This window comes from Spermophilus citellus (genome assembly GCF_964194105.1).
Source record: "Spermophilus citellus genome assembly, chromosome: 5".
Lineage (NCBI taxonomy): Eukaryota > Metazoa > Chordata > Mammalia > Rodentia > Sciuridae > Spermophilus > Spermophilus citellus.
In genome coordinates this window covers 25,703,338-25,720,718 of record NC_138186.1, presented here as the reverse complement: position 1 = coordinate 25,720,718, position 17,381 = coordinate 25,703,338, and the positions used below count along the sequence as shown (strand labels likewise).

The following is a 17,381-nucleotide window of genomic DNA, read 5'->3' as shown; positions in this document are numbered from 1 at the left end:
TTCTATAAATTTTGTCCTGTTGGTTGGGGCATGACTTATATCCACTTTGTGGCAGCTCCTGTACTAGATCAAACGGTTACCTAACCTCTGTTTGATGTTTCAAGTCTTCTGGCCCATGCCAGGATCCTGAGCTGGTCTGCAAGCCTGTCCCAGACAGGTGCCACAAGTGGGGTTTCTTTGGTTCCGACAGACAGCATTCAGCTCAGGCCCAGCACATCCAGCTCCCCTCTGTGGATGCTTGCTGAAGAATGAGAGCTATGTGGGTGTTTAGCTCCATTCCAAAGCAAGACATCACATCTTTAATTACTCTGGCTCATTGGAAGTACGAAAGCAGAATGAATAAATATATATATGCAAGTTAGGTTAGAGTCATTCTTCCGTTCTTTCCTTATCCAATCCCTTCTCCTTCCCCCTCAGTTCAGGAGGAGATGAGGGAAAGGAGAAATACTGGGGACTGAATTTGAGCAAACTATATTCTATACTTTTTAAAAATTATGTCAAAATGAATCCTTACGTGTAACTAAAAAGAAGCAATAAAAATAGCTGACTTGTAAAATTTAAAGCAATAAAAAGAGTGGGGAAAAAAGGATGGTTAATTAACCACGAGTAATTAATGAAGCAGCCTCCCATACATGGGCTGTTTGTGTGGTTCCTTGTTTGCCAGGAAGCATTGGCATAGTTGGATATCCAGTTTTATAGAGTTGCATTGGTGTCTAGTTCAGAATGATCATTTACTAAATTAGTGCAACCCAGAATTCCCAGTGAAGCTTCTGTGATTTGGATTGATCTCTATAGAGTACTTCAGCTGCCTTTGGTTGTATTAGAAGGTTGGTCCTATGAGGAGGACCATTCATCTAAGACATAAACAATTAAAAGAGGATTTGCCATGCTCAAGTCTCCGTGCCTGAGGTTGGGGCAGAGATGTTGGAGACATTATCTCAGACTTCATGGAACTTGTTGTCGAGTCATGAGAAGCTGAGAGAACATTCAGGTCACAGAGATTCACATTCTGGCCAGTGTTCCTCCTCTGGCAGCCATGCAGGCAGACCTTCAGTTCAGACCTATCACCTTCTTCTCTGTCTCTCTCTCTCTCTGCTTGGTGACCACATCAGTCTTTGGGGTCTCAGGACCCAGAAGCTCTTCCTGCCTGAACCATGTGCCACTATTTTTTCTAGCACAAGGAGGATAACCACCCAAAGCCCACGTCTTGTACACATAGAAGTATACAAATATCTCTGTTCATAATAACAAAGAGTTGGAGCCAACCCACCTATTCAGCAAAAAGTAATGATCAGTGTGGTTTGTGTCTCGTGAATTCATATGTGATACATGACTTGCAATATCCTTGTGGTCTATGGTTAACAGGTACAAAGTAATTATGTCATTTAGGTCATCTTACTCTTTAAAGGAATAAGACACATCTTTAATAGTATAGACTATTTTCAACATTAGTATGCTGCCATTTTTCTGTATTGATTAGACATCAGAATGAATTTATTTCCTTCTTTTAGAATTCACACATTCCCCTAGTGATGCAACTTGAAGCATTAAGCAAGATTTCCTACTTGGAATGGCCACTAGTTCCTCCAAAATGGCTTATTTTATTTATCTCATTGGCACTGCAAAAACAACCTGCTATAAAGTTGCTAGTGAAATCCAGGACCTTTGAAACAAGTCATTGTTTGACCTGGAATGGTTTTCAGATTGGTAGTTGTTTCCAGAAAACCTCAGTTGTTTTCACTTCTCTAGGAAAATCTCTTTGATGTCACCCAAGAATCAGTGATACCAGCTCTACCCAAGCTTGCATCAGCTTTCATGTGTCAAGGCAAATTTGTTTGAAGCCAACCCCAGACTTAAATAGACATGACTCAAATAGAAATGATCATGGTAGGTATCGAAAACTGCCTCGTAATCGCTCTTTCTAGAATCAAGCTGTCTCCAAGTTCCTTGTGTGTGGGCAGTCAAGTGCCTGAGAGGCACTTCCATCTGCCTGACAGCACTTCTACCACCAACTCACTTGCAAATATGAGTTCTAGAAGTACTGAAGCACAAATAGATCAGAAGGACTGAAATTTTCTAGTACTGAGTTGATTTCTAGAGAGGAAGCTATTTTGTTTCTGTCTATAAATGAAAGAACTCTACCTTCACCTTCTGTTGGCCCCAGTGTTTCCTCTATGGACCTTGTCTTTAGTGTTCTTACTCACTGACCAGTATCTCCTCACACTTGAATACTCTTTCTAGATTTTTCTTTCAAATCTCATTTTCTTTTTTTCTTTTTTGAGTGTATCTTTAACTTTTAATTTTAAGATAACTGTAGGTTCATATGAAATTGTAAGAAATAATACAAAGAAATACCTTGTACCTCTGCCTGAATTCTTCCAGAAATTGGGAATAGCTTATACAACTAAGTCCCAGATTCTTGAGTATTTCTTGCTAAGCTCTGTTCTTGTCCCTCTTCTCCTGATGCTTGTGTATGATTGGGTTCTAAGTAGATGTGTGCAAGGACTGTGTTCGTAGAGTGGACTTGCCTGGTTTGTGTCCCTCCAATCCTCAGTGGAGAATACACATGTAAGCAAGATCAGCCAAGATCTTCAGACCAAGATTTTGGGAGAACCATGTACCATGCAGCCTCCTCTATCTGTTTTCAAACTGGTTGCATCAAGGTTGCACATAAATGTTGAAACATGTGGCCCAGATGGTAAGAGCTCTGCCAGTCTACACAGATCTAAATTCCAATGGGCTGGGGAAGACTATAAAGCCCAAGGTGTTGAAGCAGCTTCATAGTACTAGTATAGTTTGACCAAGTGGGAAGGAGGAAGAAAGATGTCTCCAGAATGAGACAAGCAAGTCCGGAAATGAGAATAAGCCCTGGAGCCATAAGAGATGCTCCAAGGAGGTCCTTCTGATGATAGATTGGAGAGGGTGGTCTGTATAATGGGGCAAAAGTAATACTATCTTCCTTTCTTCTTTTGGCTAAATTGGAAGTTATTCCTCCAGATTAAGCCAACATTTATTGAGCACCTACCTTGCAGCAAGAATTAAGGATAAAATTTGAAGAGAACAAGAGACCTTCCAATAAGTAAACAGGTATATAAAATTTTAAAATAGCAAAGTTTCAAATGCACACCAGATGCAGAGTTCTCCAGGGAACCCAGGAGGCAATGGTAGCCAGCAAAGCTTCACCAAAGAAGTGACAATTTTATGTGGTCCTAAATGGTAATACAAGTGTGCTCGATAGTAATTGCACGAAGAGACAATTGGAGTTGGGGATGTCAAAGAGTAAAGAATACAGGACATTCAGTGACATGGGGCATGCAGAAGGATAGAGTGTACTAATGCACAGGATGTGCAAAAGGCAAGGTGTGTCCTAGCTCTTCTAAAATGGAGTAGGTATTCAGGGTTGCCAGGCTGGAAAAGCAGGCTCAGAGCAAATTAGGAAAGGTCTTATTGTCATGCTGAGGAGTCTGAGCTTTATCATGTGGGAAGTGGAGACTCATCCAAGATTTATACACAAAGTCAGGAGACACATTCCAACTGTGTTTCCAGGATCTTTACTTTGAAATGGAATGTAGTGAAAGAGATGGATATCCCAGAGATCACTGGGAAGTTTTTGCTATAGAACTGATTAGAAATGATGAGAGTTTGAACTGGGACACTGAGGAGTGGGTTTTCCCCCCTAGAAGAAAATCCACAAAATAACAAAACAATATTTAAAAGGAAAAGGATGGGTAAAGATTGTGCAGCAAAAACATGAACCAAAAGAAAGAGGGCATAGTGATAGTTTCAATAAATACAACAGAAGCATAAGCAAAATAAAAAAAATCATTGGGGTAAAAAGGGAAACCACATAAATGAAAGAGAACCCATTGTGATGCTATAATGCCATCAACCTGTAGGCACCCCATAAAACAGCTTTGAAATATAGAAAGTCATTTCTCAGGTGGAATGAATAGAAATTAGCTAGAAATTAGATGTGGGGGATGAAGCAGCAGAGGTTTCGGAATGTCTGAGGTTACAGCTTGAGGGACTGATAGAACAGACAGCTGTGCCACTATGGATGTGAGTGCCCAGAGGGTGAGTTCAGTCCAGGACTCAGACTAGATATAAAGACTTGAGAATTATCAGTGTATATATGCAGCCAGGCCCTTGGATTTAAATAAAATCATGTAAGAAATGCTAAGACAGCATGATCAGGAGATGACAACGGCATCATAATCCCATCTTGCTTTTACATAGTGTTGTGGTAAATGCTTTCAAAACATGTTAGCACAAGATCTCATCACTCACCACATTTACATTGTGAGATGGATGCATCTTTATCATTCCTATTAAATCCTTGTGCATTTTAGTTCATCTCTACTCCTCAGCATGTAGTCCTTGTGGTTCTCTGCAGGAGCACCAGCAAAGTTCAGAGTTGTGTTGTGTTTTACCCCAAGGTGAGACTCTGAGGTGCCCTGGTCATCACTCCTAACCAAAGGGATCCTTCATGTGTGGCTGCTTTAGGGGCTAAAAGTGACATAAAAAGCAAATCTGGCAAGATTCAGTAGGGGACATGATTTTTGTTAAAGGAATTTCAAAGGGAAGAATGGCTTAGTTTTGTGGAAACAACCCAAGGAGAGAATCCATGGAGGGAAAGTGTGTTTCTGGCTCCAAGTCTAGGGCTGGAAAAGGTATTTCACAAAGTAGCAAATTTCGTTTGTGACTATGCCAGCATTGCTTTTCTCTGCCTCCTTCTAAGGCCAGTGTAGTCAGCAGTGACCTATGAACTCCTCTGCCAAGGAACAGTTTATAAGAGTAGGAGGCCAAGCCAAGTCTTTGGCTGGCCAACTAGCAGGAGAAGCCCAAGCATTGTGGAGATGTAGGTTGGTATCCCCAAAAGGATTCCATGGGTCACAGGCTCCTTGAGTGGAAGGTCCAAGTCAGAAAGCAGAAGTTTGAATGGGAAATCAAAGATGGTCAGTTGGTTAAGAGCCAAAGCAGGTTTAAAGGTCAATGTGGGCACTGCTTTGTTTTTAGCCATAAGAAAAGTGATTTAAATGTAGCCTGGTTTACTGGAGATTGGTTTAAGCAAATCTTCTGTTTTCAGGTGCTCTTAATAATTCATTGCTGGGTAGGCAATGCAGGTGGACCTGCCACACCTGCAAGGGAAGTGATCAGCCTTATTTAAAATTCTGAGAGTAAAGCAATAGCACCTAGCTGGTTTCATCATCTCAGTGCAGCCAAGTTAACAAGCTGTGTCCTAACTACTTTGTGAAATGTGTTCTCTCTTTGGTCTGATTCTCTGGGATGTTCTGGAGATCTGTATGTGTGTTTTCAGGGAAAGGATGGGTTTGAATTGAGAAATTATTTCTCTCCTTTCAGTTATCACCACAACTAGGGCAGATGTCAAGTTTCAACCTTGATCACTGCAGGAGCACCTTTTACCCTCTTCTATGATGGGAAAGAAATGAAATGTGTGGTGAAAGTTCCAGCAAGCAATCATAGGTGGCTTTCAGTGCTGAGCTAGGGAAAAGAAATAGGTGTGTCTGAATTCTAATTAGACTCTCTTTCCCTTGACCCAGATTTTTCCCCAACTAAAGGGAGATGATCCACAAGGCCTGTAACCCCTTTAGTGAGAATCACAGCCACTACCAGAACCAAGGGGTGGATATATGGAAAGTGGCGAGTGGGCTGTCCTTTGTCATCCTAGAACAGCTGCAAGGAGAGAGGCTGCCTGTTACTTTGTAATTCTGGGGCAAGGCATCTCAGAAGAACAAAGCTGAGCCCAGACATTTGGCTTAGAAACTGTTCCTAGGCAGAGTAGTCCATAAGTCATTTCAGGCTATCCACAAAGGAGGCAGAGACTAGCAATAGTGGAGTGGTTACAAACTGAATTTGCCTACTCATGAAATACTTCGTCCATGAGACCAGCTCCACAGCACCTAAGTGGAAGGCAGTTCCAAATCACTCTAAAGGATTGTCAGTTTAAACAACATTAGGGAATAGTCCAGCCCTGTGCCCTAAAGAAATTTTAAGAAGCCTGTGTTAGTCACCTTTTCATTGCTATGACCAAAATACCTCACAAGAACAACTTACAGGAAGAAAAATTTATTTAGGCTCATGGTTTCAAAGGTATCAATCCATGGTCGGCCTACTCCATTGCTCTGGGCTTATGCTAAGGTATAACATCATGGTGGAAGGGTATAGCAGAGGAGTGGTGCTCCACTCATGGTGACCAGAAAACAGAGAGAGTGTGTAAGGAAAGGATAGCAGAGAAGATGCACCCTTCCGGGACATGCCCCCAGTCACCCACCTCCTCTAGCTGCACTCCACCTACCTTCAGTTATCACCCAGTTAGTTCATTCAAACTAGGAAGCACTGATTAGGTCACAGCTCTCATAATCTAATCATTGCACCTCAGAACATTCCTGCATTAACACAGGAACTTTAGGGGGAGCACCTCATATCCAATCCTCATACTAACAAAGTAGGAATCACATTCCCACATTGTTGTGTTTTTGTATTGTCTTAGTTTTACATTAACCTGAAGTTTCCTGTCTGTTATTCCTGCATGTGTGGTGGCATCACAACTGATGATTTCCACTGGTCATCCTGAGACCCTGCTGACCGCAGTGAGGGGCCTCTGGCCTCCTTGGTAGCTGAGGCTGTTTCTACCTTTGTGTTTTTCCACATGTGCTCTGACCAGAGTGGCCTGGGGCTTCCTTCTGTGCTACAGTGCAAGAGGATGCAGCTGTCAAAATAAAAATAGCCTGTTAGATTGTTCCACCATGGCAGGCCTAGGGAGGGGGTGTGACGAAGTGCCGCCCCGAGAGAGAAGGCTCTGGAACACTGGTTCATTCTTCCTTTTTTTTTTTTTCCTTTTGGTACCAGGAATTGAACTGAACCACTGAGAGGTGCCCAACCACTGAGCCACATCCCCAGCCTTTTTTACTTGTTTTTAATTGAGAGACAGGGTAAGTTGCTGAGTCTGATCCTTCTGCCTCAGCCTGAATTGCTGGAATTCTAAGTGTGCACCACTGCACCTGGCTCTGGAACGCTGGTTCTTAAGTAGAATGAAGAACATGCTCTCCAGCCACATCTGCTATGTGTTAACATCAGACATTGCCATGGAGAGCAGAAGTACAGGCTCTTTAGTTCATTTCACCACATTGTGAGACTCTTCTCCCCATCCTACCAGCCCCTGGGCTTGTTTTCTGACAAGAGCTTCCATGGCCCTTCTGTGCTGCCCATGCTTGTACCTTCACCACCTCTGGGCTGTGCACATCATGACCCTGAACCCTACCTTTGGAGGACTGACCAGTCCTTGAGGGTAGCATCATGCCCGTCAGCATTTGCCTTATTCCCAAAACAAACATTGCTGGGGTCTGATCCCAGACAAAGGACATGGAGTTAGGCTCAGGGGTCATGAAAGCTATTAGAAAGCATTTCCTCAGTGCTGCACATCATGTCCAAGCCTGAAGACAAAAGGCCACCTGCAAAGCCACTAACTCACACCGCAGTTGAGTTATTCTTCTGTCACAAACAATGGCACCTGAGACCTCATTGGTTTAGTCATCTGCAAAAGAGGAAAAAATAACCCCTGGCATAAAGAGTTGAGAAGGTGAGCCTGGCTCAGACATATGTACTCATGGAGATACAGCTGGTGTTCACTCAGCCCAGTCTCTGTGATACTGCATTTGATGGTAACTGAGCAGAGAAGACTGCCATTGAGGGTGAGCCATTGACCACAGGCCTGCCATCAACAGTTCATTGCACCTACTGTGTACTGGCATTACAATTAGAGTTTTTACATATTGAGTCTCATTTCTTGTTTTAAAAAGTCCTATATTCAAGAGAAATCCCTCTCTCTCTCTTCTTCTAGCAGAGCAAGGAAGAGACCCTAGCACAGCTCTTGATTAATGAGGAGGCTTTCTAAGAAACCAGTGTTCTCTGTCAGAAAACATTTAAATGGGAAGAAAATATGATGTGCAAAATGGACTTCAAGTCATCAGAATGACTTTGTGAGATGGGAATTTCTAGACAAGGACTCAGCATAGTTTTGTCTGTCAAGGCCCAGGAAATAAGGTTTTGGGACATTGAGGGGACACATAATAGGAGGGTATGACTGTGCCTCAGTAAACACAGCCTTGGTTTACCCACCCAGGCTTCCCTGACAGGTAGCTAGAGCAACCTCTGTGACTGAGTAGGCATGCTCACAGGAGCTCAGGCCAGGCTTGAGTCTTGGGGCTGTGTTGTCCCTAGTTTAATGCAGTCCTGAAAATGTCCAAGAATTTTAACCTGGAATTTACGTGTTATGATTTTGCATTGTTAGTGATCCCTCTCACCACGTGCTGCTGGGACCATTGACAGTGGGTAATAGAGGTAAGGAGGATGCTTAGGCCTTCTAAGACTGCTGTTGTCACTCTGCAGCCTACTGCAGGTACCTCAATCAGCTTAGGAGCAACACTTTTAGGGCACAATGGGTGGGTGGCCATAAGTTTTAAAATTCTAAAAATATACCTGTCCTCTCAGGCAAATGCTTCCCTCAATAGCAAGCATTTACTAATGATCTATAAGAGCTAGGAGACCAGTAGAAATATAATTACCATAGGACCTGACCATTCCAAGTTTGGGGAGGTCTGTTGAAGACATTGGCCATTCACAAGCAGTCCTGGACCCCTGTGCTGGACCATGGTACCTGTGTAAAGGTGATATCATCTGACATTCAGAATAGGGAGCTGGGCTCTTTGCAGGAAATAGAGGCTCAGAAGGTGAGGGGAACCGGTACATTAGGGATGGTTTTAATAAGGAACAGCCATTGAGATGAGTCCTAAGGAGGAGGTTATTCTAGACAGATGAAACTATAGGAACTCAGGGGTGGCAGTAAAGTACAGAACATTTGGAGACACTCACAAGCAGCCCAGTGTCCCTGGAGCTAAGGACAGAGAGAACACACAAGTAGAGGTTAGGAAAGGGGCTTGTAGACAAGTAGAAAAGGACTTTGAAGATGAAATGTCTTCATTTTTCAGATAAGGAAGAACCACTGAATATGTTGTATCTGCACATGACCCATTAAAATATTTATCTTTTACAGAGAGAATGTTTTCCTTAATGATATTCATAGAACACTCCTGAAGAGTCAATTAGTGATCTATCTGCTGATTCATGGCCATTTTTTGATATGGTTATATAACAGTAACCTGCGTGAAGTGATATGCAGACTGCTTTGGTTTGAAATGTCTGCTGAAACTGGCCCCAGTTTTCATGAGTCACAATTGTGTACATCAGCAGGTCCTCACACCGAACCGAAATTACAGCAGAGGCTTTTGGTGGTGAGACGGAGATGGTGTGAATCTCCTCTCTATACTTCCCCATAACCCTCTCCACGTTGGCTGAAGGAACTCCTATGTGCTGATGAGGCCCACTTTAGCTTTTTCATTGAAATACCTTGAACAAAAATAAACATTGAGTTCTCATCTGTTGATCTGCCAAGTCAAATGTATGTCGATTTTTGACTAACCTGAAAGAAGCCAGCAGGTGTAGGAGGCTTCTCATTTGCATTTTGTCTCACAAAATCAAGCCCAAGGCTAAATCTTGTCTGTCCACTCTGACCTTCCTACGCACTCCCCACCCCACCAAGGACCACAGATTTCTTGGAAGTTGTTATTTGTAGCACTGCTACCTAAATTTAGTGCATGCAGGAAGAATCAAGGGCAAATGGGTACTTTAAGAAAATAAATGCCTCTTCAGTTTAGAATCTAGGCTTAAAATGTATTACATAGCATAACAACAGGACCATATTTATCTTCAGTGATGATTATCTAACAGTAATTTCTTTGAGAATTTTGCTGTGGTAATATTAATAAAAGAGGAGGCCAGAATCTCACCTCCTTTATGTTACCTATTTATTTTTTATGCTGTCTTCTGTGTCTCAGTCCATAGGCATACATATGTGCTTTTTGAATGTAATCTTCTAGAGATATGATTTGGACTTCTACTCTTCACTTTTAATGTTTCTACAAATGTTATAGGCTATATGTTAATTCTTAAATTTTGAGGAGAAACAGTAATCAAAATGCAAGGGCCAGGTACTGTGTTTGACTCCCATACACATATGTGAAGTGGCAGTCCTCATAAGCCTTCTCTGGAATAGAGACACACTCAAAGAAAAGCCTGTGAGAATCCTGTGTAAAGGAGACTGAGATGATCCAACATACAACATACAGCCTACAAGAGCAATTTCAAGTCAGCAGTTGCCATCTCTTGGATCTGTGACTTTCAAGAGTCCAGGCTAAGTTTTTTTTAGCGTTTACTTACCAGTAGGTTTAGATACCAGTGCAGAAGTAGTCAGATTTACAGACAGAAAGGAGAGGGTAGTTGTAAGGACTGTGAATAGGAAGAATGGGGAATTAGTTGAATGAGTACAGAGTTTTGAAAGATGAGACAGTTTGAAGTTAGATAGTGATGATGTTTGTACAACCACATGGATGTACTTAATTCCATGACAATGATCAAGATGGTAATTGGGCTCAACCATACATGCCTATAGTCCCAGCTACTTGGAAGGCTGAGGCAGGAGGATTACTTGAGTCCAGGAGGATTACTTGAGTCCAGTCTGGGTAGCATTGTGTGACTACATCTAAAAAAATAATAATAATAAAAATAATCAGTATGTTAAGTTTATGTGTGTTCTGCCACAATTAAAAAAAAAAAAAGTTTTATAAGTGGTTGTCCCCAATGGAAGAAGCCTTTCTTTTTGTGTTTTTGTAACAGTGTGGTCTACCTTCTGATCAGATGAAGATAGTCCAAATTTAAATTTTGTTTTCAATTTTTCTCTTTGGGAGCCAGCTTCTTGGGAATTTGGTAAAATCAGAACTTGATAGGTTCTCTTGCTTGTTCCACTCAACTCATTCATGGGTGTTTGATAATCAGAAGTAGCAGAGTTTGTGTGTATGTGTGTGTGTGTGTGTGTGTGTGTATACACATGTGTACAGGTATATGTGTGCAAACTACAAAGGCCAGCTCAACATTTCCTAAATGGACTTATTTGTCAAAGAAAAGATGATCTCTGTTGGAGGAACCACTTTGGATTTGTCTGTGCTGTGTCTGGTACTGGGTGGGCTAAGATGAGAAACCAAGGGTTCTAATCATGATATTTTTGTTAGCAACTAAAATAACTTTTCCACTGCATGGACGTCCTGGTTCTGGCCCCTTTGGGAACTTACTCTCCTACTTATATTTTGAATTTTCTTCTGTAGGGATACAGTTGTAGTCTTTTTTTTTTTAAATAGACACACAATAGTACAGATACTTATGGAGTACAGTGTGACATTTCATGACATATATACAATATATCAGATGAGGATAATCCTCTCTGACGTTTATTCTTAATGTTGGTAACACCAAGAGTTAAAATGTACTCTACTAGATGCTTTGAAATATAATATTTCCAACCATCCTTATCCTACTGTTGTAGAGCTTTAAAGTGATTCCTCCTATCCAACTGTACCCCTGTACCCCTTATCATCCTTTCTCCATTACCCCTTCCCCCACATCTTTCCCAGGCTCTGGGAACTATTATTCTACTTTTTGCTTCCATGTGTAAGATCATGCAGGCCTTTTCTTGCCCATGACTTACTTCATTCAGTATACTGTCTGCCAGTTCCATCCACATTGCTACAAATGATGAGACAAAGATCTACTCCATAACTGGCTTTAATTAGCCTTCCTGGGGGAGGGCTGGATTTTCTTTTTGAAAGTAGAATGTCAACTGAATTCTTCAAAAGACTCTTACGATGTTTCATAAAGAGAGAAACAGTGAATTTTAGAAATTGTACTTGAAACAAGCGAGAGTTTGATCTCTTTTCTAGTATTGCAATCAGAATCTCAGCCCTGCTTTTCAAGTTTGTTCCTGTGTATCGTTTTAAGTGTAGTCTTTAGTTTCAGACCCAAAGAAAGGGCCAGAACTTTACTTTTGGTGGTTACTATAATCACTGAAACAGAAAACTGAAAAATATTAAAGCTTTAAAGAACGTGGCCTTGGACAGCTTTGATCTTTGGTTCACATAGAGCTTCTAGAATACTTTCTGAACTTCTTCTCAGCCCAGTGATGTCTATTGTGTCTTTAAAAACCCTAAACACAAAAATGTTGCCAGAAAGCTTTCCTTGGCAAATAGCTCCTAACCCTTTTACTTCTTTTCAGTGCTTTCCTAATTTTTTATCCTGTGTGTTTTCATACTGATTGATGTGATGTTTTGGTATAATGAATATTCAGTACAAAATGAGGTTACCTTGAAGTAGGTAGTGACTTTTTAAAATTGTTCCCCCTTTTTCTCCCTCTAGTGCCCACCTCATCAGTGTTGCTGGAGTTCTCTGGAAATGTTAAGCCACTCAAAAGGCCATGTAGTCCAAAGAAATTAGCAGCTGCTCTTTCTTTGTCTACCACAGCAATCATGACAGTCTTAGAGCATTGACAGGGCCCTTTCTGTTAACTGAACTTTTTTGGTATTCAGTGCAATACAAAACAAGCCTTGTGCATTGAAAAGCCATAAAGACATCTGATAGTTCCATAAAATTTAATGTTAGTTGACTTTTACCAGTTCACTTTTTTGAAACTTCATGGAAAGTGCTGAGTTTTTATTTATTTATAATTTTAATTTCAAGGGAGAAGATAACCAATTTCATTTTTATGTTTTTTAAAAATATTTAGAGGTAATGTAAGGAAATGAATACTGTGCAGCAAATGCTATGCCCCTGGAAACATTGCTATTTTTATTCCAATGTTTTCAGATTGTTCTAAAGTTTATATACATTTTTTTAATCCATGAGTTTGCTATAATTTTTGTGATTTAACCAAACATATCCTACCCCTATTCATTGTCTTTCTACAAATTTCACCACCAGGGAGCAGTCCTTTGTATAAGTCATATTAGAAAAAATAGCTGTTCCACATCACATGAAAACTTTTGTGCAACTGCACTCATTAGTACCAGGGTAATTTTAAATGAGTCCAGCTTTTTTATGGTCCTGGGGTCCGTGTGCTGCTTTCTGAATTAGTAACTAACAGTCATTAATTGTGCACATGTGCAGGCATCTGATGCCTTTTTTAGGTAGCTGAGTTCTGTAGTCTGTGGCCTTCAAGAGATGTTGCTTTGTTAATGACTAAGCCAAGATAAATAGATATTCTTGGGCAGCAAGCAGCTGAACCTTTTTGACAGTTTGACTCCTTCTGTGGCTGAATTTGCATACTTATTGTAGATCACAGTGAGTGGTTCACAGGAGTGGTACACAGGAGGTGGGCTAGTGTCACTGGTGTGTGTATAGAAAACATGCTTTGGGCCAAACACAGTATTGCAAACCTATAATCCCAGCATTTGGGAGACTGAGGCAGGAGGATCACAGATTCAAGGCTAGCCTCAGCAACTTAGCAAGACCCTGTCTCAAAATTAAAAACATAAATAAAAAGGGTTGGGGATGTGGTGCTATGGTTAAGCTCCCTGGGTTCAACCCCCAGTATCAAAAAAGAAAAGAAAAGAAAACATGCCCTTTACTTGCCTAGTGTGGCCCCAAACCCAGCTTTTCCATTTCTGTGATCCCGGGATTAAGGAATGGGTATTTGACAGTATTTTCTTCCCTAGAACTATTCACATAGTGTGATCTTTGTGGGAATTGATTTTCACCTTGGTCTCAGGACTCAGCAGACCTTTAGTGAACACCTATGTGGCAGGCATCATTCTAGGGAAGTTTATTATTGTTCTTGTTATTCTGTCTTTGAGAAAACTCAATCTTTAGTTTTATGTTCTCCATCCTGCCTTAATAGCAGTGGGTCCCCAAACTTTGTTCCAGAGTTGCACAGATAGGAAGCTGTAACTGTCACTTGCTCTTCTCAGCTGTGCAGGTGAGGGGCCCAACACAGCCAAAAGTTGCCTCCTCATCCTCTGTGCCTCCCAAGGGATAATACCTTTTGTCATCTTCCTATGATTGGCAGATTCTCCTGCCCCCTGACAGGGCTCTCCTGCTTTGTGGAGCCAATGTCTTGTCCTTTGGTATACCAGGCAGCAGCTAAGGGAATGTGCCTAAAAGAAGCACAGTGCTTTCTACTTACCCTGCTGTTGGCATTTACAGTAACTGATCTTAATAGGCAAGAGCTATTTAACCTACCTCAGTCCAGTTTCTTCTTTCCTTCATTATTTCTTTCCTCCCAATACAAAACTGGACTGATTGTAGATTCTACTTGAATGAGGTGGTTGTTTGTTGACATTTGGGACAGGCAGGCATTTTCATTATTATAGGGCATTCTTTTGGAGCCCTTTCTCTGTTGAAGTTGCTGAGACTGCAGATGGCAGTAGCAGGGGAGGTGGACACTTGAGAATCCTCTTGTCCCTCTGGAAGTATGGCCCGAAAGGAGGTCGGAGGAAGTGTGTGGGAGGAATGAATTTCACAAGCTCCTGGATTGGATCCAACTGCCAACTCTCACTTAAAAAAAAAAAAATCAGTGAGTCATTTCAATGGTGGCTGTAGAAAATGATCAGAGTATATATCTAGACCAACAAACTTGTTTGGCCTCTATGGAAGTAAGGAGTGAAATGACTTTTTTTTTTTCTTTCAGTAGCATTTCCTTTTTAATAGTCTTGCCCCTTCCATCACAGCATAATACCTATCTGGGTTTGGAGGGGCTTTAGAATGTGAGACATTCCCAGCAAAACACAGCCCCCAGAGAGTCCAGGAAAAAATAAGGACAGCAACAGAAGGATGCTGGGTATGGAATGTGACAAACGAAAGCTCAAAGAGGGGTAATGTACTGCTTCCCTTTCCTCTTCTGCCAACTGATCATTAAGTACGACCTTTGGCAAGCTAAAAGCCCATTTTATCTCAGATAAAATGTTTCCATTTGGATAAGCAGCAGTTACATTCATCTTCTTCAAGAACTCAGGAAGCCTTTACTGGAATATATAATGATTGGCTACATGATTGGTAATGCTTTTATCTTCAAATCATGATTAAATTATTTGATTGTTTCTTCAAAGCTGAAAAAAACATACGTAGAAACTATGCAGGGAAAATGTTATTTTCTCACCTCTCCTAATTGTGGGAGATAGGAAGCGTTGCATCTCTCAGGGCAGATTCCAATATGAGCCAGTTTTAGCAGGAAGGGGTTTATTAAAAAATGGTTGAAAGCTTAAGGAATGCTCAGCAAAGCTGAAGAAACAGGCTGTAAACTAAAGTTCCAGAAGGATCCCAGACCTTATCACACAGCAGCCCAATGAGCTCTGCAGCCCACTAGTTCCAAGTCTATCTCCTGTGTGTCAGATCAATGAAAACTGATTGTGTGCCTTGATCCTAAGCATCAGGGGAGATAGGGAATGGAATTCCCCACCCTGTATTGGAAAAGTCATACTGTAAGGAACTAGCAAAGTATGGATCAAATTGTTCCTTCTAAGACTATTATTAGTAAATACAGCACATAAATTCCTAATGATAGGAGTTAAGAGAGTTCAATGAAAAATTACCAATCTTCTGAGGAACTTGGGGTTGCCTATATCGCCATTCTACATATCTGTCCTTTGTGTATTCTCTTTTATTGGTTATTTTTCTAATTTCTGGTTTTTCCCCTTATTTTCTGAGATGCATGACAATGTTCTATGAGATTAGGCAATTACAAGAGGAGGGTTTAAAAATCATTCATCTAACTCTTTAGACATATTTTTCTGCAAAAATTACTGAGATTTTTATATTTTATATTTTTACTTGATATTAAAGACCTCTTGAACTGTCACATCAGTAATCCCTCTGACAGAGAGGTGAGACTGGCTTTTGATAAACCTCAAATTTATCATGATTTTTATAGTACAAATTTACATAAACTCTTTTTTTATTTTATAGGGTTGAAGTTCATTTGTTTTTTTTATCTGTTAGTTTGTTTCAAAATAGGCCATTATTTTTAAAGAAAAATGTTAGTTTGGTACCCAAAGTTACTGTTCTGGAAAACAAGCAAAATAAAGCAAATTATTTCAAGGATCTAAAACTCCTATTGGCAAAATTGTAGCTGTCATGATACTAAAATTAACATAGAAAGCTATAACATGACACTACTCTTTTTAGCCATTGTGCTAAAGTTTTGACTAACAGTGCTTCCTTTTTGGATTTTCAAGATCCTAAATGACATATATAGGAAATGTGGAATATGTGTACTAGTATGTAAGATGATAATTTTGAAACTTGTTGACACTTACTGAAAAGTACTCAGTTTTCACTTTTTTGAAACCCTTTGAATTTTGTCTAAACCTACAGGCTGTTTGCAAACTAGACCATATTTATAGGCAAAACCACAGAAAAGAACCAGGAACTTTAATTAGTTTTTCTCCAGTTCCTTGGCAACAAAAGATGAATGAAAAACTTCTCCTTTTTATTTTTTTTTAATTTTTTGGCTGAGTAAATAGTTATAGTTTATTCAAATATTTTTATACACTGACTATAATATTTTTATTTTTATTTATATATATATTTTATCATTTTACAGGGAGTTAAATACCTGTGCATTCCAGCAGCAGATTCACCATCTCAAAACCTGTAAGTTTTTCACTTTTCTGTATTGTCTGGAGATATTGAAAATGAATACCGGGCTATAAAATCAAATAAGTAAAGGACTGTGAGAGCCCAGGGGACCCTACACAACTTTGTCTCAGAGAAGAAGTAATAAGCCAGCCTGCAGAGTTCTAGATGACTGTTTGATGGATGAGATGTCCACAAGAAGGGTCTAATTTTTAAAAAGGATACCTGAAACCAAATCTTCAGTACATTCGTCTTTTCTCTAAAAGCAAACCCCTGGTATTATATGTAATTGTAATGCACCAATAAAAAATAAACTTTCAAAGTTAGGAGTTTTGCCTGGAGCAGAGCTGTCCAATAGAAATCAAATGTGAGCCACTGGAACACAAATGCAAGCCACACGAGTGATTTTAAACTTCCCAGAAACCATATTTTAAAAAGCAAAAAGACATAGGCAACATCAATTCTAATTATATATTTTAATTAACTCAATCTATCTGAAATGTGAGCATTTTAATATGTTCTCAGTACAAAAAGTTTATGAGATATTTTTGTATTATTTTATTGTACTTGGTCTCAAGCCTCTGATATGCTCTTTTATAACAGTTCATCTCATCTTGAACTATCTTCATTTCAAGTGCTCAATAGCCACATGGGATAGTAGCCACCATGTGGAATAGCATACATCTAAAGCCCATCCAAGTTGGGTGAATAGATCTTTCCAATTTAGGAAAATCCAGTCCTCTATTTCTTTACAGCTGAGGAAATCTTTGATGTCATTTTGACCCTGTTTGTACCTATAAAGAAAGATTCACAATTGCAACCCTTTCCAGATAACTATAGTCATGTGAGGA

The 17,381-nt window shown here is 40.2% G+C and overlaps 1 protein-coding gene across 7 annotated transcripts in view; it reads left to right on the top strand.

The window, feature by feature from the left end:
• DUSP22 (dual specificity phosphatase 22) overlaps positions 1-17,381 on the top strand; it is a 64,399-nt gene that overhangs the window by 29,927 nt on the left and 17,091 nt on the right. For 5 of the 7 annotated variants that reach the window (XM_081296077.1, XM_081296076.1, XM_081296075.1 and 2 more), the window contains one exon: positions 16,499-16,548. The exons of the other annotated variants lie outside the window; for them this stretch is intronic. In XM_081296077.1, the coding sequence (XP_081152203.1) occupies positions 16,499-16,548 (50 nt within the window). The remainder of the gene's footprint in view (positions 1-16,498; positions 16,549-17,381) is intronic. 7 annotated transcript variants of the gene reach the window in all.